Source organism: Dermacentor variabilis, chromosome 8 (assembly GCF_050947875.1).
Source record: "Dermacentor variabilis isolate Ectoservices chromosome 8, ASM5094787v1, whole genome shotgun sequence".
In the NCBI taxonomy this organism is placed as follows: domain Eukaryota; kingdom Metazoa; phylum Arthropoda; class Arachnida; order Ixodida; family Ixodidae; genus Dermacentor; species Dermacentor variabilis.
Window position 1 is genome coordinate 129,054,374 of NC_134575.1, and position 25,775 is coordinate 129,080,148.

The following is a 25,775-nucleotide window of genomic DNA, read 5'->3' on the forward strand; positions in this document are numbered from 1 at the left end:
CATTTATGTACGTTTGTTGACATGCTACGCAGCAAATGAAGTGCATTTTCACGTTTGCTTCGTACGCCTTTGCGAGTTGTCAGTGCTAGGAGGCGTTCGATCCCCAGCAGACGACGAGGTCGTCACAATTTTCTTTTGTTGAGTAGCATGCAAAAATCGCGCTTACGGAGCAGCTTGAATTGTTTCAACCTCGGCAAAGGCAAATGACAAGACAGCAAAGTACCCGAAGTTTCAACGTTGCGCTGAACGCGGTACCGTTCACTTGCATTTTCTTGTCGGTTTTCAAGCGTGAATTTCCCGATGCATATTGAAAGCTTATCTTACCTCGTATTAAATTTGACAGAGCAAAAGTGTCGGCTATCGTAATGAATTTGCTACGATAGAATTAAATCCGTGGCTTGAATAAAATATTAGATGCACGTTAAGTTGCACCTCTTCTCTGGAGAATTTTTTTTCTTGCACAGAAACCAATAAACATTGACTATGTTGCGGACTTTGTATCCTTACTGCATCTGTATTAACACTTGCTTTGAAAGGTAATTAACTCTAGAGCTAGTAGATTAAGTAAAGAGGCACAGTGACAACGTACCCTCCTGCACAATCATGTAGAACTCGTGCAACAATGCGAAAAGCAGGCAAACGGCCTGTTCTTGTGGGGATAAAGCAGTATAAAACGACACGCTGAAGAAAAGTAAATCAAAACTGTGCAGTGAAGTCAGCCAGTACAAGCAGTTCTTGCACGTTCACAGCTGATCAAGTGTGCAGAAACATTCATGCCTTACATGTTTCTACTAAGTTTATAATAAGTTTGTGATCACATATATTAGTGTGTAAACCCATACAACGATATCCGCTCCGATTACTATCTTTATAAGTAATGAAATACCATGCTACTTGCAAGAACATATCACCCGAGGATTTTAGAACAAATTTCTGCATTTCAACTATACACAATATGTGGTTTATTCAATAAAGGACCACAAACTGGGCTTTTTTTGCAATGACTAACTTATTCCAAACTTTACTTACATACAGGCAAGAAAAAAAATTATAGACAGAAATATTGTTCAATTTGTTCACCTGCCACTGTGGCTATAGCATTCTGCTGCTAACACAAGGCGAGGGGTTGATTTGCCAGCCATGGAAGTCGCATTTCGATGGGAGTCATAGGTAAAAGAAAAGCTCTTGCACTTAGATTTAGTTCATCACCTTTTATTGAACCCTTAAACTTCAAAATACTATTGCATAGGGGGGCATACTTATGCAAAATCTAACACCAATAGAAAGCAAAGGGCAGAATTGTCAAACAACCATCTTTCGTGATAATTTGAGTGTGTAAATATTCATTGCATCAATATGTATTGTTCAACAGCTCTGCACAAGTAAGCATGATCAGGTATAGCAAGCACTCTGTCAGGAAGCTGGTTCTACAGATGTATAAATGTCAAGGCATGAATGCTCATACTACGCCGCACACATAGCACTAAGAAAACCTTTTTCAAGAGTTGTTCCTTCTGGCAGATATGAGTGGGCCATAAGCAGCACAAACTTTATTGCAGGACATTGTGTAATACCGCTTATGAAAGAATGAAGAGAGTGAAGAGGCTTTAACAGCAGTACTGCCTCATGCTACTCTAATAAGAGGTAGGATGAGCAAAATAATTTCTGGTAGAGCACTTAAACAGTAACTTTCTGAAAGATAGAAAATTCCAGGTGAGAGTTGGAGGTACATTTGGCCCACACACACTAACAACACGGGCATACTACAAGAAACACTACAGCCTATGGTGTATTACAGTCTATGGGAAAGCTATCTTCTATAGAAATCAAGAATGATGCAACAAGCCCTCGACAAAACTGCAGACTTTCTTGGCCTGTCTGGCCTCTCGCTTTCTGATAAGTCAGCTCATATTGACGTGGGAAAAAAAAGAAAGACTAGAATCAAGAACTACCCCAGATTGCACATTGTGATCCACATAGCTGAACAAGTATGCCCCCAAGTCAACATCCACAAATCCTCAGCTAGTGTAAGCCCATGACAGCACGTGGGTGAAACAATTATGCAATGCCTGGACACAACTTCCACACCTGGTGAAAAGAATAATCTCGAAATCATGGGGGTGGACGAGTGGATACTATGGAAAATCGCAGATGCTGTGCTTGTGTCCAAGGTATGGTACAGTATGAATTACCAGCAGCACACAAAAAAGACAACTCGTCAAATACAGGCATCGGGTAGTAATAACAGGTCTTTCCAACTTTACCATGCTTGAAGACCTCTATGAGAAAGAGCTAACAAACAAGCACCGAGACAGAGTACAGTTGCAGCCTGCAGCACAAATTCTTTGTCTCAACAGCTCAGAACCTCGTCCCAAGATACTATGCCAGCTAGCATGTGAGATGCAAAGACGACTACCCCTCCCTTCAGAAATACAACCTCGAGAGTACCTGAACTTGAAACACAACAGGCCCATACCGTGAAATATGGGGGCAAACAATTAGGCCAGGAGACTATATGCAACTGCCAAACACACAGAGGAGGTTGCTAATCATGAAGATACAAGCAAACATAAGACACATATAATATGTACACTGACCTGGCAACAGCAGTGTAACAGTAGTATGACACTACATAAAACTAAACCCCATATAAGTGAGTACCATTCCAGGTCATCCTACACCTAGAAAAGCTGAACTGAAAGCAATCAAAGCAGCACTTGTAGTGCAGATTACACCCTGCACAACACCCTGCATGGATTCACCAGAAACTGTCTGGGTCTGCACATCACAAAAGATTGTCAGGAAAATCAGGAGATTGACACGCGACTTGTAAGCACATGGCCAGAAATTAAATTACAGGCTACATAGCCATGCAGATATTCGAGGACACAAGAGGGCTTATAAGCCTGACATAATAACTGAAAACTAGATGAGTTTGTGTGTATTCATTATTAACTAAAGTGCAACAGATAGACAACAGATAAGAAAGAAGCGCTCTGTGTGTTCACTTCGTTCTTGTCCATCGTATTTCTGTTGCAATATAGTAAATGAATTCACGAGTAGCAGCAGCGGCTCTAGCAGCAGAGCGCGCGTGCAGCAGTCTCTCTCCGACTTCCCAATAGGTTCAAAAATGTGTCCCTGTATTTAATTAAATGAAATGTGCAGCCCCGTTGTGTCACTTGGTAACTACAGTGCATAACTGAGTCATAAACATTATGATTAACGCATTACAAAACACAAGTGCGTAACATAATTCAGAAAGACTTTGATGGACCCGCTGGATTAACACAAGGAACCACTCCCCCCCGCCCCCATTGCACTTTCCATGATCGTGATCTTGCAAAGTGCAATGTGTGGCATTACAAATAAATAAACAATGTGATAAACCCCAGCCAAACATGTAAGAAACACAGACATAACCAATAATATAGAAAGACTTGAATAAACCATTGGAATTAACCCAGTGATTAACCCAGGCTCGTTCCTTTCATTTTCTCTTCTTTAACATAGGTGGCACATTAGGCAATAGAATAATAAGACCTTGGTGGCGGAACCCACCGCCACATTCCAAAGGGGACGCTCATACCATCCATCCATCCATTCACCCCGCTCTCTCATACCATCCATCCATCCATTCACCCCGCTCTACAAAGGTGCGAACGTGTTTCTCGCGTCGCCTTTACTCAATGCCGTGCTCCTGGCATGTATACACACGCTCTGAGCCCCCCCCCCGGAGGCGTTGTGCAAGAAACCAGCAGCAGCAGCAGCAGGAAAGTCGACGGAAGAGGCAAAGAAAGCTTCGCTTTAAAATTTTAACTCCACCTTAGCCAAAGTGTGGCCGACACGTGTTATATCTTTTAAGGCGTGACTCTAAATGTTCAAATCAAGATTAAAGAAAGAAATATGGTGGATTCATCTTTCGTAAGAATCGGTTGGACACGAAAGTGAAGCGTGTCTTCACCGAAGCTATTGCATGTTTATTCTACGTGAAGAACTGCAAGTAGCCTTCAGCGGCACCCTACCATTGCACAGGGATCCTCGACAATTGTCACAAGCGAAAGTTGTCGAACGACTTGAGACAGAGAAACATCCACCGAAGCCACTGCATTCCACGCGCTGGAGCACTGCGCGAACCCGCCATAAGCCACAGGCGTTCGCAAACCGCGCAAGGAAACTAGACGGGTTATTAGTGAATCGCTTCGTAAAATCACTGTCTGCTGCAGTGAAAAGTGCACCATCTGTAGGTCGGCGACCGGGCTGCTTGGCTCGCGGCGTCCTGTTGCCGAGCGGTGTCCTGCTGCCGTGTAGCTTCGGCGAAGGTACGAGCATTTTGTTCCGACTCTGTAGTGTCTTGGGCAGCCAGTTGGGTTGCGACGCGCTCAGCTTCAGGAATAGGAGCGGCAGAGTTTGCAGCCTGCGCCGCGAACGCGCGAAGGAGTTTTGCTTCATGCTGGCGTGTCTGTCGTCGGACCAAAGCGATATTTGCCCGTCGACGTCGTTGCCTTTCTGCGCCGCTGAGCGCAATAGTTTTCTTGGTTGGTGCCACCGCAAGATTAGCATTAGGCAGCGTGTAAGCACTGCGGATGCAAGTTTAAGTTGCACTCCGTAGGCCACGAGGCGTCACAGGCTAATCGGATGTGTGCGGAAACTAGGTCATCAGCTCAGCCTACACGGCGTACGCCACGTTAGAACGAGTTGGAGCCTCCGCTGCACTCACTGTGGGCGCTCGCTAGTGTGATGATGCAATACTTCGCTTCACCGCTCCTAGATGGTGGCACCAACCATGTCAAGAATATATATTTTACGCATTCGCCGCCGACGTCACATCCATTGCAGGAAGTTGGTCGCGGACCTGGGCATAAAACACTTTCGCGACACAACGAAAGCGTGTTTGACCCACTGGGTAACACGTTCGACTTCTGAGCATGGGGTCGTACGTTCGAAACTCACCACCGCGAACGTCTTTCCATAAATTTATTTTGTTTTAGACGTTCATTTATTTACAGCAATTCGTCTTACGTAACACATAGCCCGACGGGTTTGCTCGTTAGGTAGGCATAAAAATGCTTACACATAAAAAAAAGTTAGTGCAGTTACACTTCGTGAACACCGCAAGCTTATCGGTGCTGTAGTGCACCGGAAGCTAACGGCCCTCGGTGCGCCTAGACGCCAACGCTGTCCGCATCGCAGTATGCGTATGGCAACCGCGCTATACGCAGCAGCCGCCGGAGTAGAGCGCCCCTTGTAAACATTCGGTTGCTAAGTAAATTAACAAGCATGGTGTCACTGCGCACAGGCAAGCATGAACACATAAGTAAATCTTCTTTGACTGAGGTTTTTTGGCGCACGAAAAGGGACGAAAGACATTGGCAAGACAGTGGCAAGCGCTTGTTTTACATTTGCAAGCAAGGCGATTCCCGGATAGAGATAAGGGCCCAAGTATATAGTCCCTTATGTGCATGGGATGTCCCACAACATGAAGGTCGCCAGTAGGTACGGTGTACCAGGAGTTTTTTCGGCGCCGCGCAAACTAGCAGGCCTGAGCCCACGCATTCTTCGCGAACAAAGAAAGCTTCACTGCCAGAAGAGGCACACCAGGCCGTATGTTAAATGCGCAAAGGCGTCGTTTGCATGATACCCCTGTCGTACGGGAAGGCCTACATAGGTCAAACCGGGAGGTGCGTTAATGACCGAGCACGAAAACGCTCTCAATAATCAATAAAGGCAATGCACATCTGCCAGCGCAGTGCCTGGCCTGCAAGTGTAAACCATGGTTGCGGAAGCTTCCGGGCAGAAGTACGGATACTACTGCTCGTGAAGTTTTGCAAGCGTTTGAAACGTATTCGTGCGTGCGGGCAGCCGGGAATCCGCATACCCGCACTTTCTTCCGAGTGGTCTCGTTACAGGGTGCACTCGGAACAGTCAGCGCGGCTCTCGCGTTGGCATTGTGCCAACGGCGTTCACGAATCGTACCCTCTGTTTGAGGATCAAGGCGCGTTCTTGGGCACAAGTCATTGTGGGTGCCTAGCAGCAAGTTGGCGCTCCGGGTGTTCATGACGGAGCCCTCTTCGCGTGACGTGGCAGGCATGATATTAAGGTTTTTGCCATTGAGAAAATTTCATGCTCCGGACGGCTTTAGCGACGGCATTGTTGTATTTAGTTTCGTTATTCATTTGAGTTCTTTATTCCCCAAGGGGCTCTCCTGTTCTTCGTTATATGTATGGTTGTATATGTTGAATAAAGGGCTTTTTACATCGGGACGGCTGGAGTCTGACTTCCGTCTTCGGTCAATACCACAGGCATCAGGTTTATCTCTTGCGTCAATGCCAAGGTTGGATGGAACCCTATGAAAGATGACGTCCCACTCCAGTGCGAGATAAATGGCTGCCAGCTCTGCCGTGGAGGGAATACTCGCAAAAAGGCAGCCTTTCCTATTGAAGCTCGCCTTAGCCAGACAAGACGGGCCACTGTCGCAATGCGGAGTCCTGTGGCACCGAGCCTTTCTTGTACAAGTGCTTCCTCTTGCTGAAACCATCCTCTAGTAGGCTTGAGCCATCCTGCAGGAGACTGCACGCTGGGCTTTTGCCTCGGTGCGGTGTATTGGAGAGGCGGGTGTTGATACGGGTTAATGTACTCGCGTATGGGTTTTACTGGTGACGGTACCGTAGGATCCGGAATGAAGATCGTGAATATACTGATAACTGTGTGAGGTGGGTTCTCTAAGCAATTCAATAGGATGTGTCCAACTGGTGATCAAGTTTTTCCCGAAGGAAGAGGGGCCAAGTGCTGGCCTCGACAAGGGCGGCTATAAGATGGGAACTCTGCGGTGGACAGAGGCAAAACCGGATGGCTTTGTGGCGCTCCTATTCAACCTGGCTTCCCCTACGAACAGACAGGCACAGGAGGCGCGCTGTCTAGAGGATAAACACTATTACCACTGCGTCAAAGATGCGCAGGACCCATGTCGTAATGCCGCTAACCGCTGCCTCGAGTCAGGAAGGTGATGGCTGTCATCTCGTCTTTTCCGATAGCGTTCGATAGTGAGCTCTATATAGACGACCTTGTCTTGCTACGGCAGATTTTTTGCTAGGTTTTGATGTTGGCGAGCTGTCCAGCTCTGAATCGACGAGTGGTGGACGCCCCGTGCACTTAAATCTGAGCGCGCAAGTTTTCTTCCTGGCGGCTGCAATTGAAATGCGGCAGCTACACCCTGTACTGAAACCCCGACGTCCTGAAGTGTAGCAAAACGCCATAAACACTAAGCCAACTCGGTCGGCTGAAATACTGTAAAGCAAATTACTTAATTAACCTTCAAATATGATCTTCGTGTAACTCACAAATTCAGTACCAACACCGGCGTAAAATTCTGGCAAAGTCTATATATTAGCGATTGCTTCTTTTCTTTTTTTTTTTGACATTATCGTTTAGATGCTTCGTGGTCAGCAGTTATACCTAAAATAGCGGTGACGATGAACATCGCTGTGAGATACACCTAGAACAGTGCGGTGCACGCATCAGCAAGAGGAGGCGGCTTCCAAGATCTGCGTAGCAGAACAACCACGGGCGCTGTGAATATCGCGCTGCGTCTAATCGCGTTTTTACAGAAGCAGCTGTGCAACCGTGTGCGGCGCTATACAAGCTGCAGATAAAAACAATCATTAATCCTCTTTCGTGGTTATCAGTCTGCACCTTTTACACAACATCTCGAAGACCGAAATCGACAAAATCTGCCTTTGATTCACCGATTCCGAGCAAGATAGCTTTCATCCTGCGCTCAATACAATGCTCGTAGCTACTGATATAATGCGGTCCTCTGCTCCCCCTCCCCCTAAAATATGGAAAAACAAAAAGAAAAGGGTATCTACCTTGAGACACTCATTCGTTGTAAAACAGAACAAAATGGGCTCGTCGAACCCGGGATGTTCCGGCAATCTAGGCAAAGCTGTCCGCGGAAGTTTACGACTGGGGTGCATAAAAACGAAATGCTCAAACAATAGTATTTCTCAGATTTCAACATTTCTTTTCAAGACGGCCTTGTTCCCAATTTCTTCAACAGTTCAATTTAGAGACTACCGATCGTATCTTCGAGTTGAATTTATAAATTCAGTAGCGGTTTTCATGACGGCTGAATACAGGACTAAGTAAACAAAATGAAATGGTTATTGGTGCAATAACCATTTCCGCGGCTTGAATTCCGTCTCCTAGAACTAAACACGACAGAACAGAAAGCAAAGGAAGGCACGCGTGAGTGGCACAATATACTCTCCACGTTCCTTTATTAAAAGTAAAAGGTTGAAGCTGACGCTCAATAGAACGCGCTCGCCAGCATCATGCTTCGTCACACTCTTCCAAAGCTGTTAAACAAACTTGATGAATACGGAATGAAATTAGAAACAACTGGGAACCGTGCAATCAAGGCATTTCTTGTTGCAAAAGATTGATCCATTTCTTTTGTGAGAAAGCTACATATTATGTACAATTTTATTCCAGATTTCCGAATTATTTTTTGCAATGTTACAATTGTATAAAGCATCGATGAATTTATTGTCATGAATACCTTAGGAAATTATCGTTGTTCAACGTGTACACACATTTTTGTATTTCCACGCTCTCACTGTATGCCATGTAAACGGCGGCTCGAAGCTTCTCAAGTGAATAGATCCACTATTTTTCGAGCCCTCGTCTTCCACAAAAGAACAGATTTGTGCATGGAATAATTTTTTAGATTGATTGATTGATTGATTGATTGATTGATTGATTGATTGATTGGTTGATTGATTGATTGATTGATTGATTGATTGATTGATTGATTGATTGATTGATAGGCTGGCCAGTGCGGACTGGTTGGCGGGTAAAAATAAAATATTGTCTTTTCTTTTCCAGGTCTCATTGAACGACAAATCGACCAAGCAGCTTAGCTTTACGAAAGATGACCTACGCCATGTGACTCGCCGGTTGGACTACCACTTAAATTCATTTAATGGGATCCAAGTCCTGGAGCATCATTTGGAGTACACCGGAATTACGGAAGCCCTCCCAAGAGAAGCAAATAAACCATACGTAAGTTTTCCACAGCAGAAGCGCTTGATCATTCACGCAATTGTTCTCTTTATGGCCGCGTTCATACACTATTGAGTAACGATTTCAGGGCTAGCTTGAAAATCCTGTACCTCTCGCGCACAATTGCGCATAAGTTTAATGATCCTCCATTGAACGAACGGTGGTGCGACTTGTACTCGAATATGCTTCTTCGGTGCAATCGCCTCACCACGCTATCATATTAAAAGCTAAAACGCACCTTTAAAGGGAAAAAATATGGTTGATCCCTCTTTGATATATGTAGGAATTGGTAGAACACGACAGTACAACGTGACTTCAGGGAAGCTGTTGCGTGCTTTCATTGTACCTGAATAATTAATCGCAAGTAGCCATCAGCGCCACCCAACCGCTGCACAGGGATTCTCAACAAATGCCACACGAGCGAAACTTCTCGAACTACTCGCGACCGGGTATAAACACCCCAGAGACACAGCATCGCAAGCACCGGAGCACTGGGCACGTCCGCCATAAAACACAGGCGTTCGCAAGCCGTGCAAGCGAAACAGAACGGCTTGTCAGTAAATCGCTTCGTGGTCTCCTGCAGCGAAAGGCGTTCGATTTGCGGGTTGACGACAGCGTTGCACGTTTGCTTGCGGCAACCGGTTGGCGAGCGTTGTCCTGCTGCCGAGTCGCTTCGGCGAAGGGGGGGGGGGGGGGGGCCTCAGCTTAATCCCACAAGAAGGACGCACACTAGAGGTCAAGAGAGGAGGTGGAGCGGGGAGGAAAAGAGAACAAACAAAAAGAAACTACTGGATGTGACGACGATCTTACGTCGAATTATCGCGACAGCTCGGTTGACGCGTATTAGATGCTTCGTCGGCCGTCGGCATCATTCCACTTTGTTTTGCGATTAATCGAGCACGTAGTGCTGAGAGTGTGTGTTCTATTTGCCTTTATCCTCTTTATGGTAGCCCTTTTTCGGGAGTGATTGTGCCTGAACAGTGGACAGAACTGTACTTAGTGGACAGACAGGAGTTTCCTTTCATGAAGTGGTGCTACTGGTGCAAAGCCTGCTCATGCTACCGATTCCAGTGAACATCTCGTCAGGACACCCTTATTCGCGCAGTTTATCATCTTAATGAAGCGATAAAGTTTATCCTGTGTTCCGTATTTTAAGCAATGTGTCTGAATCCTGCGTGCGTTCCTGCAGTCCTTCTTGAGTCATTGCTCTTCCGGTCAAAAGCTATTCTGTGTTGATCTTATAATCCTGGTGACTGGTCTATTATATGAAGTTAAGTGCAGAGCCTCTAAAGCTTCCTTGAGAGACCTCTGCACGCTGTTAATTGGGAAGCTCGCAACATTGCCACAGACTAGCTGTGTGCTAATTCCGCGACTTACAATGAGCTTTTGCTAACGGAACAAGTAAGACGTCAGAACCAGTTCACAATTTATTAGATGAATTAAAGGCGCAAAAGCGATATATATATATGCCATTGTACATTCATTTTCACGTTATAAGCTGAAATAAATATGCTTGTTTTCTGTCGAAACGTTACGGATGGGCGCACTGCAATGAATTCACTCCGGGCACACCTTCCTTACTCTTTATTTTGCTATCGCACTGACGCAGCTGTTGAGGTACAATCATGGCGCCATGTAAACACAACACTGACTGATACAACCCACTGCATCTGCAGTAACGGCTGCCCTCCCGTTATCTGTGTGGCCTCCCCAGGCTAAGGGCAATTCGTTCTGCGCATTACCTTATTTAAAACGCCTATATCAAAACACCCGCGCCTTCAAACGTCACGCCGGTGTTGAATCACGTGACTTCCAGTTAGCTTTTGGCATCTTTTTTCTCCTCCCTTCTCCTTCTCTTGACTTCAAGTGTGCGCCAAAATCCATCACCAATGTTGCCACGTTTGGCGATTTGTCGCCAAATTAGCTACATTTAGAGGCTTCTCGCGACCGAGAATTGGGCTTGGCGACTGGTCTACTTTCTGGCTACTTTTGGCGGTGATATTTGGTATAGGTAGTGTCCGAATCACACTCTCCTCGACAGCCCCCTCGAAGCAGCAGCCCCTAAAGGCCAGACCTTAAAGGCCAAGCTTTTGTGTCTTGCAAGCTCTGGAAGCAACTTCAGAAGCTGAAAATATATCAGAGCCGCCATATCATCAATGGGCCTATTCGACTTATCCTGGGCTGTCCAAAACTGCCCGAGATGTTTCATATGCAACGCTCGTTGGCTGAAATCGATGCTTCGGGCAGTCCGGGACGGTCATGAATGGATAATTAATCAGGTCCAAGCAACTCCTTCTGGCAAACAGGAATTGACCAATCTTTGAGGAAATGCTCTTGCGCCCTTCGTACGACAGAAGCAATAGGTGGTGACCCAACATAACCACCAGCGACGGTATACTTCTGTAGGTAATCTCCATGGTTCTTGGCGCCAAGACCATGGTTCTTGGCGCCAGAAACGACTGCAACGACCCAAAACGTATCATGACAGCCCCGACATTACAGGCGTCAATGTCTATGTGAATATGAGACTGCGTACCAGGGAGAAAAAGGTGTGACGTCATACAGTTCACACGCGTAAATGAAGCGAAATCATAGTGCTTGAAGGATGGCGTGCAGCGAGTTTATTGCACTAAAACTGGCGACAGCGCTTCGGCAAGATAGTTGTCAGACCCAGAGGGGGACCGGACATCGTGAAGACTGGCACCAGCACCGTCGCTGCGGCCATACTCACCGCGGCCAAGATCACGAGCGAGGAAAGCGCCGCGGACACCATCTGCCCCAACACGCAACGGAACATCGTGGCCGTCAGTACACCGAACGAAGACAACGCGGCAAGGTACGCTAAAATCCAGGAAATCTCTATTCAAGGCAAACCCTACGAGGTCAGCGCATATCGCACGGCACCTTACGACACAGTAAAGGGCGTCATCAGAGGCATCCCCATCGACGCGAGCGCCGACGAGGTAGATAGGTACATCGTCAACGAGGGGAACCCGCTAGCAGTGGGCTCAAAAAGGATTGGAAGCACGACCACTGCGATTGTGGTGTTCCAGGGACCCAAGGTACCGAACTTCGTCCGATACGGAGTCGCCCTGATACCGTGCCACCTCTACAGGAAACAGATCGACGTTTGCCAGCAGTGCGGCCGAGTGGGACACCGCAAGGACGTCTGCCCAACCCCCACAATCAAGTCGTGCCTGGCCTGCGGACTGGCGAACCCTACAGAAGACCAGCGCTGTACCCCAAAATATAAGTTGTGCGGGGACGAACACCCGACCGGAGACCGAACGTGCAAGGCGAAATACAAGATCCCCTACGTAGTGCGCCAGCGACAATGGGAGCGCCGTCAGGCTGAACGCCAGCTGCTGTCGGAGAGCGATTTCCCGCCACTCAACAAGCCGCCAGCTAGCGAAAGTCAAGGACCCCATCGGAGAACCGAGCGCCTAAATCGAGAGACAACAGCTGCTGCAAGAGAAGCCTCAGGAGGAAAAGGTCACCATCACGTGAGAGAGTGAGCTGGGTCGACGCAGTGAAAGGGAACAATATAAGGAAGGCGCAGAAAATCACCGAAACCACGAAGAAAGAAGATATGAACAAGGTGCAAGAAGCAAATGAGACCCTAATACAAGAAAACGCGGCGTTGCGAGCAACCATCAACCGCACGAGAGAGATCGCCGAGATCCGTCAGGTGCTGCTATGCAACAACAAGCCTCTACAGATACCGACGCCAAGAACAAGCAAGACCGAGGAAACAACCACGAACGTCCAGGAGACAGCCATAGAAGAACCGGCACAGAAGAAGCGAGCCGTGGAAGCCACGCGCAAGCAAACAGAAAACGATCGCATCAACAGCCTCGAAGCGAAATTCGAAGCGACATTCACCAAACTCGAACAGCTGATCACGGCGAACATCGCAGCAGTGACAACATTGAAGCAAACAATGGAGACCTACCAAGCCGAGAACACGAACAGATTCGCCTACATCGAAAGGACCCTACAGCCGATGATAAGCCACCCGACGTTCGCGCCCCTTCGCGCAACATCCACCCAACTAGGGAGCCCCGTACACGCCAACGCAGTCATGGCCGCCAACGCAACACCAGCACAAGCAGGTGTCACAACGGGGCAGTGGAACTGTCGCGGTCTCGGAAGGAAGAAGGCAGTCATCCAATAGCACATCGCACATGCCGCTCGTAAGCCGGACGTTATACTATTACAAGACGCACTAACCGTCGCACCGTCCCTCCCCGGCTACAGAGTGCACAAGGGACCGCCCGACGGCAGAGGCCTGTGCAGCTTGGTCAGGATGGGGTCACCCTGGTCACCCTGGTCAGACCTGCGCACCCTGGTCAGCTCAAGTTCGTCAAACACGAGCTGCAAAGCAATATCAAGTTCGAGCACACACTCACCGAAATTATCCCGGGCAATTGAAAAGAGAAAAGGAAGCATATTTCTGCTCAACGTCTACAGGTATCCATCGCAGAGAAAACAGAGATTCAAGACATTACTGCAAAGAGCCAGCACCGCAGCGGGCCGCAACACGCTGACTGCGTGCGGAAACGTCAACGAGATGAACCCTGCCTGGGGTTACATATGTACACAGCAAAGGGCCGCGACCTGCACCAAGACGCCACGGAACTTGACTTCACCCTCATGACTGACCGGACGCATCCGACTAGAATCGGTAACTCCGTGTCCCGGGACAACACTCCGGAGCTCACGTTCGTCAAGAACGACATCCGGGGCGCGATCACCTGAAGAAACACGGGAACCGACCTCGGCAGCTACCACACCATCGTGTAAATCGGCATACCGGAACACGACACCAGCACCAAAACACACAGATGGATAGACTGGGATGCCTTTCGTGACGCCAGAAGAGAGACGGTGACGACGAGATCGAAGACATCAACTCGTGAACGGCCGAAATCACCAAGAGCGTACGCGACGCGACCAAAGAAATTGAAATGGGCGTGGAGATCGACAAAGTAGACAGCCGGCTTGCGCATATCATTGAAGCCAAACAGTCGATACTCAATCGCTGGAAGAAGCAATGGCTTAACCGTAGACTCAGAAACAAGGTGGCGGAGCTCAACCGAGCGATCGAGGAGCACTGCCACGCGCTCTGCACGCAACTGTAGAACGAGATCTGCAACGTGGCAGACGGGTAGATGCACAGCGGGAAGACGTGGAACCTGCTGCGGTGCTTGCTCGACAAAACCAAGACCAAGTCGCACCAAAGGGACAGACTCGCCAGACTCATACATCGGGCGGTCTCGGTACACGGCGCCGACGAAGTCACCAGGCGCATTAGCGACAAATACCTGCCGACTACACCCACCCAACAACACGTGCCGTACGGCGGCCTACCTAACGCGAAGCACTATCGTGACATCGACGTCGAGGAGGTACGCGCGGCCCTGCACAACCTCAACAGCCGGTCAGCAGCCGACCCGGACCTCGTCACGAACAAGGCGCTCAAGAACCTCGACGATGGCTCGATTGGTAAACTCGCAAAATACCTCAAGTGCTGGAAAGCGGGCGCGCTGCCAAAGCTGTGGAAGTCAGCCAAAACCATCCTGATCCCCAAGCCGGGGAAGCCGCCCGACATCGAGCGCCGAGCCGAGCAGCCGAGCGGCCAAGCTACAAGACAGAAAAGTAAGACAAGTTGTTCCGGCCTCACGCGGGTGACGCGTCGGAACGCAATGAGAATCACAATGAAACGGCACATGCAGCAGCGCGAGCGCTAACCAGCCGCGCCCCCGCGACAGACCGTCCGACGTGGTTCGGAACCAAGGACCGCATGACGGACTACAACGAAATCATGAAGGCCTACCGCCTGGCTCGCAGGACTCTCCCACCCCCGCACCCGAGGCTGAGTTGAGCGGAGGCTGTACTACTGAGAGAGCTCCAGACCGGATTGCTGCCGAGCCCGGGACTGCACCCCGAGACCTACCCGACCGGTAAGTGCAGAGTCTACCGGAGGGAGACGGCAGATTACGCGCACATCTTGTGGACTGCGTTAAAAATCCAGAAGAAGCAAGATCAAGAATGATCTCACCGTGGCTCGAGGCAGCCGTGAAAAGCTACGACCATGACGAACAGCTCTGGACCGTCCAGCAGGTCCTCGGAGAGCTCGAAAGGCAGGGACCCAGCGAGCCGGCAACGGCGAGCGGAGACCCGCGCCGAGTAACGCCGACTTCGTAGAAGACGTAGGCCCTCGTCGGGGCGCAGGCACAAATAAACTGCAGGCACAAATAAAATTGGCTCCAATCCAATCCAATCGGCTACGAAGAAGCACGAAAGTAGGCGGCGAAAATTATCAAGGAACGTCAGCTGGTCATTATGGTAATAATATGTGATAACATTTGTTTGGTTCTGTTTTCTGTTTACCATCAGTGAAACAGGAAACTACAGGTCCTTTCGCTTTTTCTTCATAAATTTTCGCGACAGAAAGTGGCGATTGTTGGTTTGTCGCAATGTGGCTACTTTTTAGGCTACTAATTAACGCTTTTGCCGCAGTTGGCGACATTTTTGGCTACATTTCGGAAATTCTTGGCTACTTTTTCTCCCGAAGACTTTGCAACCCTGCCCGTCTCCTGTCACAAGGGGCGCTATTCTCGACACGCGCATGGCAGCTGCATGAAAACGTTGGCTGCATGGTGGTCATTATCCGCCATGTTGACTCTGATTGGCTGTGGAGAGCTCACGTGCCTTGAAGTTTGTGCTGGGAAACAGAAGTTTTGCGAAAAGCAATTTTGCGCTTTCATCAAGATGACCAAACGTGACGTGGAGCTGCAAATTTTATTGACTAATACATTCGTTTTGGTCCTTGGAAGCTACATTGCGACGTTAGCGCTTCAAAAAGACAGTGAGCCGTAGTGCACAGAAGCCAGTGCAATGGAACTGCAATTTTGCGAATATGTCGTGGCGATCCAAGATAGCCGCCATGCCAGCTTGCTGATTGGCTGAAGGAATATGCTGTGGGGAGCGTCACAGAAAGGGCCGTTTCGTAAATGTCAATTTGACGTTGCGTGATGTTGCGCTGGGCCGCCATTGCAAAGATTTTAGGCCATAACTTGTGGTGCGACAAGCCGCACGAAATATGCTAATGAGCAGCCATATTCAATGGCACCGAGAGTGCTGCGTATCGCCACATTTTCCCCGTCGTTTGGCGCAATTAAAATATTTTGTTCTTAACGCGTGCTCATAGTATTTGCATCGCTCTCGGGTGGTGTTGGCATTTGTGTTTTGGGCCACCATGTTTTAAAAAGAATGCATTTATACGAAATAATATTGGTAGAACACAGCAAACTTTCTGCAACGTTGTCCACTTTTCGCTGTTGCGTTTGCATTGTAATCAAGATTAATGCCTTGCACAATCATAAGTGATGAGAACGGCGTCTTTTGAGGTTATAAAAAGGAATGTACGCAAGGCGGCGCCTTGAAGTTTCCTCCCTCGGTGCGAGTAACCAGCGAAATGAACAAGAGATGGCAGCGCCGGCGCTTGCGGCGCGCTGGCGGAAATCTCTGGCGCCCGCAACACTATCGGTGATATTCGGCCGTTTTTCAGCCATGCGAGTCGGGCTGAGTCACTTGCGTCTCGCGAGATAGCGATAACGCAGCCTAGAACGTGTGCTCATCACCACTGGTCGGTCACGTAAGCGCGTTGGCGCCAACATACGATGACTCATTCCGTTTCCCGGGTACACGCATCCTAGCTAATGAAGCAGACGACGGCTTGTACACAGCAGACGACGGAAGCGAGAAACGTTTTCGGCCGAGTAATCATGCGCTTTGAGCTAGCTGCTTTATTTTTACTGCGGAGGAAAACTGTTTTGCTTTACCGAGAGCCTTAGGTTCAGTGTCTTCATGTTAGTTTCTTACGCAAAACGTCAAGTTGGCGTCACATCACGAAAGCAAAATGGGGCCATCGGCGCCATTTTATTCGCGTTGCGTCTATGTCACGCACCGAAGAAAAATGGGGCGCTATTCTGGACATTCCACCATTTTCTTCGATGCATGACGTAGGCGCGACGCAAACAAAATGGCGCTGGTGGCCCCGTTTTGCTTACGTAACGTGACGCCAACTTGACGTTTCGCCTAAGAAATTGAAATGAAGGCACTGAATATAGCATTACCTGTTAAGCAAAACAGTTTTCCTTCGTAGTAAAAATAAAGCAGCTATCTCAAAGCATATGATTATTCCGTCGAAAGCGCTTCTCGCTTCCATCGTCTGCTGCGTACAAGCCATCGTCTGCTTCAATAGCTAGGATGCGTGTCCCCGGAAAATGGAATGAGTCATCGCATGTTGGCGTCAACGCGCTTGTTTTCTTGCTTAAGACAACATACGCGACCTACCAGTCGTGATGCGCGGACGTTCTAGGCCACGTTGTCGCTATCTCGTGAAACGCAAGTGACTCAGCCCGACTCAGCTGGCTGAGAAACGACCGAATAGCACCGATAGCGTTGCGCGAGCCAGAGATATCCACTAGAGCGACGCAAGCGCCGACGCTGCCATCTCTTGTTCATTTCGCTGGTTACTCGCACCGAGGGAGGAAACTTCAAGGCGCCGCCTTGAGTACATTTCTTTTTATAAATTAGAAAGAGGCCGTTGTCATAACTTTTGATTGTGCGAAAAGGCATTAATCTTGATAACAATACAAATGCAGCAGTGAAAAGTGGACAACATTGCCAAAAGTTAGCTATGTTCTACCAATATTATTTCGTATAAACGCGTTCTTCTGAAATATGATAGCCCCAAACACAAATGCCAACACCACCCGAGAGCGATGCAAATACTATGAGCACGCGTTATGAACAAAAGATTTTCGTGGTGCCAAACGACGGCGAAAATGTGGCGATACGCATTCCTCTCGGCTGCCATTGCATATGGCTTCCATTAGCATAATTCGCGCGGCTCGTCGCAGCAAAAATAATGGTGGAAAATCTCAGCAATGGCGGCCCAGCGCAACGTCACGCATCGTCAAAATGACGTTTACGAAACAGCCCTTCCTGTGACGCTCCTCATGAGATATTCCTTCAGCCAATCAGCAAGCTGGCATGGCGCATATCTTGGATCGCCGCCACATATTCGCGCAATCGCAGATGCATTGCACTGGCTTCTGCACGCTACCGCTCACATTCTTTTTGAAGCGCTAACATCACAAAATATCTGCCAAAGACCAAAAAAATGTATTAGTCCATAATATTTGCAGCTCCACGTCAGGTTTGGTCATCTTGATGAAAACGCAAAATGACATTTCGCAAAACTTCCGTTTCCCGGCACAAATTTTAAGGCTCATGAGCTCTCCACAGCCAATCAGAGAGTAAACATGGCGGATAATGGCGGCCGTGCAGCCGCCATGCGTGTCGAGAATAGCACCCATGTCCAGAATAGCGCCCAAAGCGGTGGTTGCGCACTCCCTCTTGTTCTCTTCCTTCTGGATTGGATTGGCTCGTCTCGCTACGGGCTTAAGTTCGCATATTAGCGAGCACCGATCATTGTGCGCCATGTTTGCGCTCCCAGCTTGCAACAGGTCGCGCGCTGCTTGCGCTAAAGTAAGGCTGCGAGGTGAAGTGAGCGTAGGCTAAAGCAGAAGTGATTTGGCGCGCGCTTACCGTGTAAGCACGCAGGAATGCCAGAAAACACTAAAAACAAGCAAATGGTCAGAAAACTACGCTTAATTTTCTCTTACTTGGTGATGCACGGCCACACTGGGTAGCGCCGAGCGATGGCTTCGAACAACCGCAGGAAAGATTCTTTGTAGAGCACGTGGCCGCTAATTGACTGTCACCACATCCACGTCAGTTTCGATTCCAGCAGCAGTATACTCGCCCCGTTATTAATACCCACTGCTAAGGGGATAGTGTTTTGTGACCTTCAAGAGGGTCTGCTTGAAGCTCGAACCAGGTTGGCCATCAGAGAGGGCTCGACAGGGAAGACGAAGTGATATAAAAAGGAATAACAGAAGTTTAATAAATCATTAAGGGTGAGCGGTGCGCTTCAAGACAAAAAATACAGAAATGTTCAGTGTGTGTGCACCTGTACACAAGGGCAGGAAGATGCGATCACGAGTGGTGGCTCGCTGCCTTTCTTATACCCTCCGCCATCTGTGCATCTTCATTCTCTACCGCCCCGTGGTAGAGAGCTTTGTCAGGACACGTCGGGTCAACCCACGCAGAGCGGCAAGCGAGGGAAGCCACTCATTGGCGTAGAGCACTTGAACGTAGGATACGTCGGCTCAACCCAAACGGGCATGGGAGGGAAATCACTGCTTGCCGTAGAAAGGTTGAACGTAGGACAGAGGGGAGTAGGATCTGCACATGCCGCGCATAATCCCATCGCGCACACCCGACGGACAAGTCATTTCACGTTGACGAGTGTGACGTTTAGGCACGCCGCGTCCCAGGCATTTACACTGTAAAAATTGTTACACCCTGAAGGGCGTTTTCTTGTCGCACAGGTAACAGCTTTCCCGTTAGGGCTTTACAAAAAATTTTCCGAGGCCGACCACGGAGCTATAACTAGACGTTCGATGACAAAAGACGTAGTTGAAAACTATGTAATCCTTCTGACAGCCTTGGACGCTCCAAAGTATCTGATAAGAGACTTTTTAAGGGTGTAAATATTTTTCAGTGTAGTATCTGTTCAATTCATAGATGCATAAAAGGGAACTGCAACAGACTGCCCCGCCGCCGAAGGAGATCCAGATGGGCAGGGGACGACATCCGCTGGCCAGAGGGATGACGCAGGTCGGTGCCTGTAGTCGTCGTCGGTTGTCGCACAGCTCTCTGGAGCACGAAACACTGCGGCCGTTCTCCAACGTCGCTGAACGTCCCAGTCCGTGTCTACATGCCTCAGAAAGGTCAGCAACAGTTCACAGAAAGAGCCAGCAGATCTACACCGAGATTCAGCCGCTCACTCAACAAGGGCGAGCTAAATTCTAGCTGAGCTCCACCAGGCTTATTTCCCACTCAACAGTGACAGATTTTCAGAACTTACAGCAGCACTTAATACACACATAAACTTGCTACATGTTTCACGAGACATGACTCAATCCACCTGCGTAAACCAAAATAAGACCCTTCCAATCCTACGTCAGGAAGAAAAAAAGAACGGGAGTTTAATTAAACATTTGAGGCTCATTCTCGATCTAGTGGCGTCTACTTAAGCCACCGGCATTGCCATTGAGAGTTCTCTTTTTATAGCGTATCTCAAGAGAATATTGCTGCAAAGCGAGACTTCAACGCAGGAGGAGGAATAAACTTTATTTGTGCACCGATTCGAGACTTAGGCCTCTCTACCTAGATGACGGCCTCGAGCCCTTGGGTCCTGGCGGCATCTTCGGCCTGCTGGATTGCCTTAAGTTGGTCTTCCGGTGCACAGCTGAGCAACGCGGTCTCCCACTGATCTCTGGTCTTGTTTATTTTATTCTGTGAGGGTGCCCGAGGACAGGACCAAACCGTATGTTGTAGGTCCGACCTTTGTTGAGAGAATCTACATCTATCCGTGTAAAGGTCCGGGTAGTAGCGGTGATAGGCCACCGGGTTCGGATGTGTACCTGTTTGTAAGAGGCCCTATGCCGTCGCTTGCCGTCTACTGAGCGAGGAGTGTGCCGGGGATAAATGGGCCCTTCCCAATTTATAATGTTTGGTGATCTCGTTAAAGCTGCTCATCCGGTCTCTCTCCGTTCCCAGTATTTGTTGCGTGTCACATGCTCGACCCGTCAGTTCTTGAGCCAGGTTGCACGCTATTTTGTTCCCGGGAAGGGAGGATCGAGTGTGCGGGTGCCCATATAGCGTGAACGTCGCGATCTTCACGAAAGTTGTTTAAAATTCTCAGTGCTTCCGGCGAGATTCTTCCTTTTGCATAGTTCTTGACGGCTGTCTTGGAGTCGCTTACTATACGATCTTAGCCTGCGTGGAGGCTATTGCCAGTTTTAAGACCTCCGCCACCTCCGCCTTCCCTGTTTTTACTGTGCCACTAACTCTGCAGTGACCCTCTAGACTGGTACCAACTATCGACATACTCTGTCTATTTGCGTACTCCGCCGCGTCCACAGGACACAGAATTATTTGGAAGACTTCTGCAACTATTGAGAGGACACTGATCCGTTTCGGGAACGAACTTCGAGCCCCCAAGAAAGCAAGACAATTTTTGAACGGCCCATACGAGACATGCGCGCTCTTTCTTAGAAGTCGTGTACGCCTGTTCTCGACTAGTGAGTTTCCTACTTGCGTAAAGCACGAGCTGTTCCTCGTCACTCTCTCCCGTTTGGCATAGTACGACGCCCATGCCTCGCTCGCATCGCATTGAACCACAAATCTCCTCGCGAAGTCCGGCGATCTTAGCACAGGCTGACTCGCCAGCGTGTGGGCGTCGAAAGAAGATTCCTTTTTTTTTGTCCCAGAGGGCACTCCGTGGCTCCGTTTTTTCGAAGAACATCCGTTAGAGCGTTAGCTACTTCAGAATACCCAAGGATGCACCGCTGAAATTAACCGGCGGCCCCCAAGAAAGATCGCATATCGGTCTTTGGGCGTGAACGATTAAGTGACTGAGATAGAACACAGGCGATCGCGCTGTTTGGCATTTTGGTGCTTTGACGGTTCAGCCTGCTTCCCGCAAGCGGGCCAACACTGCCCTCGTATGTTGCACATGCTACGATCAGGATGCAGAATGTATTGCGATCCCCGCAGGGGCATCTGCGTCAGCAGGCGTTTGGTGCGTTGCGACACCACGTACCCGAGCACACGAGGGTTGGACCCTCCCGCGTGTAGCCGTACGCGGTTAGCCGTGTCTGGGGAAAAGGGGATCCTGTAGGTGGAGCCGATGCTGAGTGTTTGGACCGTTAAGGCCCCCCGGCGGAGGCGACACACCTCTGCGGCCTCGGCTTGACATAGACGTGGGCGCCGTAACCGGAGCGTTCGCTTCAGACGTGCTGCGCATCGGCTCCGCCAATTCTCGGCCGGAGCCACGGATAACTTCACGGTACGCCACCAAATTTGTTACCATCTGATAAAGCAAGTCACCCGGCGCACGTGGACACACATTTCAACCAGGTGGGCCGGTTTTCCGCAATTTTAGAGCAGTTTTTCACCCCGTCACGTGGGCGACGCCGTCCAGCCTGACGGCGACGCCGATGCCCGGCGGCGTGAAGACTGCTTCCCGAGGCAATATGGCCGTCTCTACGCTAACCCAGCGTGGCTACGACCCGGAGGCGATGTCCTGGACGACGGTTCCGACGACTGAGGAGCCCAATTCTGCGATTCCTTCGAATATTCGAAGCCAAGCTCTCCTCAACGCGGCCGCTCGCCGCTTGCAAGAGAAAGCCAAGATTGTGGCGCCCGCCGCCGCCCCGGCGTCCGGCAACCCAGCCGGCGAGACGCAGCCTCCTGCCTCGCACGCTGCGGGAAGCAAGGGCAAGGTCTTCACGAAGTGGAAGCCTCGCCCGCTACTCAAACCGAACCCGGATGACTACGTGATCGTTTTAAAGCCACGTGAGCATATTTCCTTGCACGAAGCCTTCTCCGAGAATCGCTACGGGACCGCTTTCACGGCTTACCTCGGGTCCGAGCGGGCAGAGACCGCATCGATTCTCCCTTCGAGAGAACAAAATTTGATTGTGATCCATACCCCGGACCTCGAGACGGCAGACCGAGTGAACGGGGATTTTTCTGTCAACACCGACCGCGGAGCGGTCCCGCTCCACGGATACCTACGGCAAGATGGCGGAAACGTTTGCCACGGTGTCATCGTGGTGTGCAACTCGGACACGACGGAGACACTTCAGCAAAAGGTGCGTTGGAGAACAGGCACCATTGTTGAAGTGAGAAAATTTGGCACATCGAACAAAGCGCGTGTTACCTTCGCCGGAAAGGACAAACCGCATTTTGTTCACTATGACAACATGGTGGTACCCGTCCAACCCTACTACCGTACAATGCCGGCCTGCGGCAAGTGCGGTGCTGTCGGCCATAGGATGGACACATGCCCAAACCTGAGACAGGACACTTGCGGTCTGTGCGGGCAACAGATTCCACTCGTGGAGGGGGTGCGGGCCCCTCACGAATGCGTGCCCAAGTGTTCAGTGTGCGGTGGTGGACACGCCACGAACTACCGCGAGTGCACTGCAAAGTTCCGCAACTCCAAGATAGCCGCCCAAACGGGCGGCAAGACCATAACGGCGGTCAAGAAAAAACACCGCCATCTTGAGCTTCCCGGTAGGTCGCCGCACCGGGACGTCACCAAGGCCGGCAAGCCAGCGCCCCCTGCCGGAGAAACCGGGAGGCAATCTACGGCGCCACCACACGGCGTGGCCGGGGCCTGGGCCGACGCCGTCAAAAAAGGAAAACAGGTGAGCGGCGCGGGCAGGGCTGCTTCCTCCTCCCCTCCCTCTACTCCTCCTGCTGCGCTCAGCGCCGAACAAAACCTGATCGCGGCTCTCCAGGCGCAAAATGAGATGCTGCTAAAGAAAATTACAGCTCTCGAAGCAAAATTGACGCAACCCCTCCCTACCCCCGCAGTAGAAGTAATGGAAAGCGAGACAGAAGCGCCGGCGGAGGCACCTAGCGCGGTAGCCGCTCTCGAGGCCCGGATCAACGCCCTCGAGTCCCGTATGGACAGCCGGATTTGCGCTCTTGAAACCCAAATCTCCGCGGCCATGAATGCCGCGATTGCCAAATTGACAGAGATGATTCCCTCTCTCATAACTCAACAAATCGCGCAAACCCCTCGCACCACCCGGCGAGCCGGCCCAATTAAAGACGTGTCCCGCCGGTACCCCAAAATGTTTTGACGACAACTCGATTTCGATGACGAAGACAGTTGCTCACTCTCCGGAATGGAGGATGCTCCCCTCCCCGTGAGTGCTGGCGATGGAACATCGTCTTCGCAACCCCCTGCCAATCTTACCGATCATGGCGGGCACCCCTAAATTCATGAAATTCCCCCGATCTAAATTGGCCATCCCCATCCTAATTACCCAGTGGAACTGTCGAGGTTTCAAGGCCCACGCTAAGCGGGCCAACCTACGATTTTTCCTCACAACATTCGAGCACCTTCCTGCTGTGGTAGCCCTCCAGGAGCTAGGGAGCCGCGCCACACTTACAAATTACACCACGTTTCAGCAGGACTCCCTCTCCTGTATCTGCGTGCATAAAAATTACACGACCAACTTCGTTGACCTTGACCTCAAAACAGAATTCTCGTACGTGATGGTGACCCTCCTTCCGCTACGAAAACAGGACCGACCACTACACGTTCTCAACATTTATTGGTCCCCTAAGTTAGCCAACATCACTTTCGCAGACCTTGTTAGCCGCGCCTTAAAGGCTGCGGGCAGGGATCCCCTGGTGATCGTGAGCGACTTCAACGCCCCCAGCACACTTTGGGGATACGCGCGTGAAGAGAAACGTGGACGTAAGCTGGCGGAACTTATGTCCACGCTGGGCCTTACTCTCCACACCGACCCTGCCCACCCAACTCGCGTGGGTAACTCCGTGACCCGGGACAAGTGTCCGGACCTTACCCTCAGCAAAAACATTCAATATGTAGACTGGGTCAACACCGAAGAAACCCTCGGTAGCTACCACTGCATACTCAATACAACTATTCGCACCCATCCATTGGCAAGACCTTTCGCACAGGCAAAATTGCCCGATTGGACCAAATTCCGACAAACATACACCAACTCGACCCCCATTCAGGAGCAAGGGTACCACGTCTGGTCCCAGCAATTGGTTTCCACCCTTCGCTCCACGGAAACTCAAATTCAACTCTCAGAGGCGACCCCGGAGGTGGACAACCACCTCCTTCACCTCTGGGAGGCCCGGCACAGCCTTGTCCGCCGATGGCGCCGGCAAAAACACAATCGGAAACTCAAAATTCGCATCGCTGAGCTCACCCAACGAGCGGCAGAGTACGTGGCCCAACTCGGTGACTCTAACTGGGTGGACCGATGCAACACGGCCGCGCGACAAAGGTCCAGCCGGAGTACGTGGCGCCTCTTCCGCGCCCTAATCGACCCCACCTAAACTCGAGCAGAAACACAAAAACATCTCCAACGAGCCATTCACTGCTTCGATGGAGACACTTCAAAATTGACATGCAAACTCCGAGATCAATACCTCTGTACTCAGCAGGACCCCCGAGGGCCCGCGTACTCGTATGCAGGTTCCGAGAACGCGGAGATGGACCAACCGTTCCAGCTGCACGACCTGAAGGCGGGCCTAGCAAAAATGAAGCGAGGAACGGCACCGGGACGGGATAAAATTACAGTCAAATTACTTGCCAACCTTCCCGACTCTGCCTACTCCACACTCCTCGCTTACATGAACTCCATTTGGATCGGGGAAACACCCCTCACAATTGATTGGAAGACCACTCTGGTCACCTTCATTCCCAAAGCTGGTAAAGCCATCAACACAGACAGCCTCCGCCCCATCTCCCTTACTTCTTGTGTGGGAAAATTAATGGAGACGATGGTGCGCGACAGGCTGTCTGAGTTTCTGGAGAACAAAAATGTTTTCGCAGACACCATGTTCGGATTCCGCCCACACCGGTTCGCACAGGATGTCTTGCTTCAACTTGACCGAGAAATTCTCGACCCGATCGAATATCCCCTAAGTGACGAAGTAGTACTCGCGTTGGATTTGAAGGGGGCCTTCGACAACGTGACCCACGAAATTATTCTAACACATCTTTCCCAAACAGA

At 50.0% G+C, this 25,775-nt stretch overlaps 2 protein-coding genes across 2 annotated transcripts in view; both read left to right on the forward strand.

Moving 5' to 3' along the window:
- LOC142591270 (uncharacterized) overlaps positions 1 to 25,775 on the forward strand; it is a 130,667-nt gene that overhangs the window by 92,332 nt on the left and 12,560 nt on the right. The window contains exon 2 of the mRNA XM_075703606.1: positions 8,884 to 9,060. Coding sequence (XP_075559721.1) covers positions 8,884 to 9,060 — 177 coding nt within the window. The remainder of the gene's footprint in view (positions 1 to 8,883; positions 9,061 to 25,775) is intronic.
- LOC142590778 (uncharacterized) lies at positions 22,239 to 23,858 on the forward strand. The gene has a single exon (XM_075703195.1). It carries the CDS (start codon positions 22,239 to 22,241, stop codon positions 23,856 to 23,858), a length of 1,620 nt encoding a protein of 539 aa, XP_075559310.1.

Excerpts from the sequence above, each read along its gene's own strand:
- LOC142590778 (XM_075703195.1), top strand. The coding sequence starts at position 22,239 with ATGGCCGTCTCTACGCTAACCCAGCGTGGCTACGACCCGGAGGCGATG.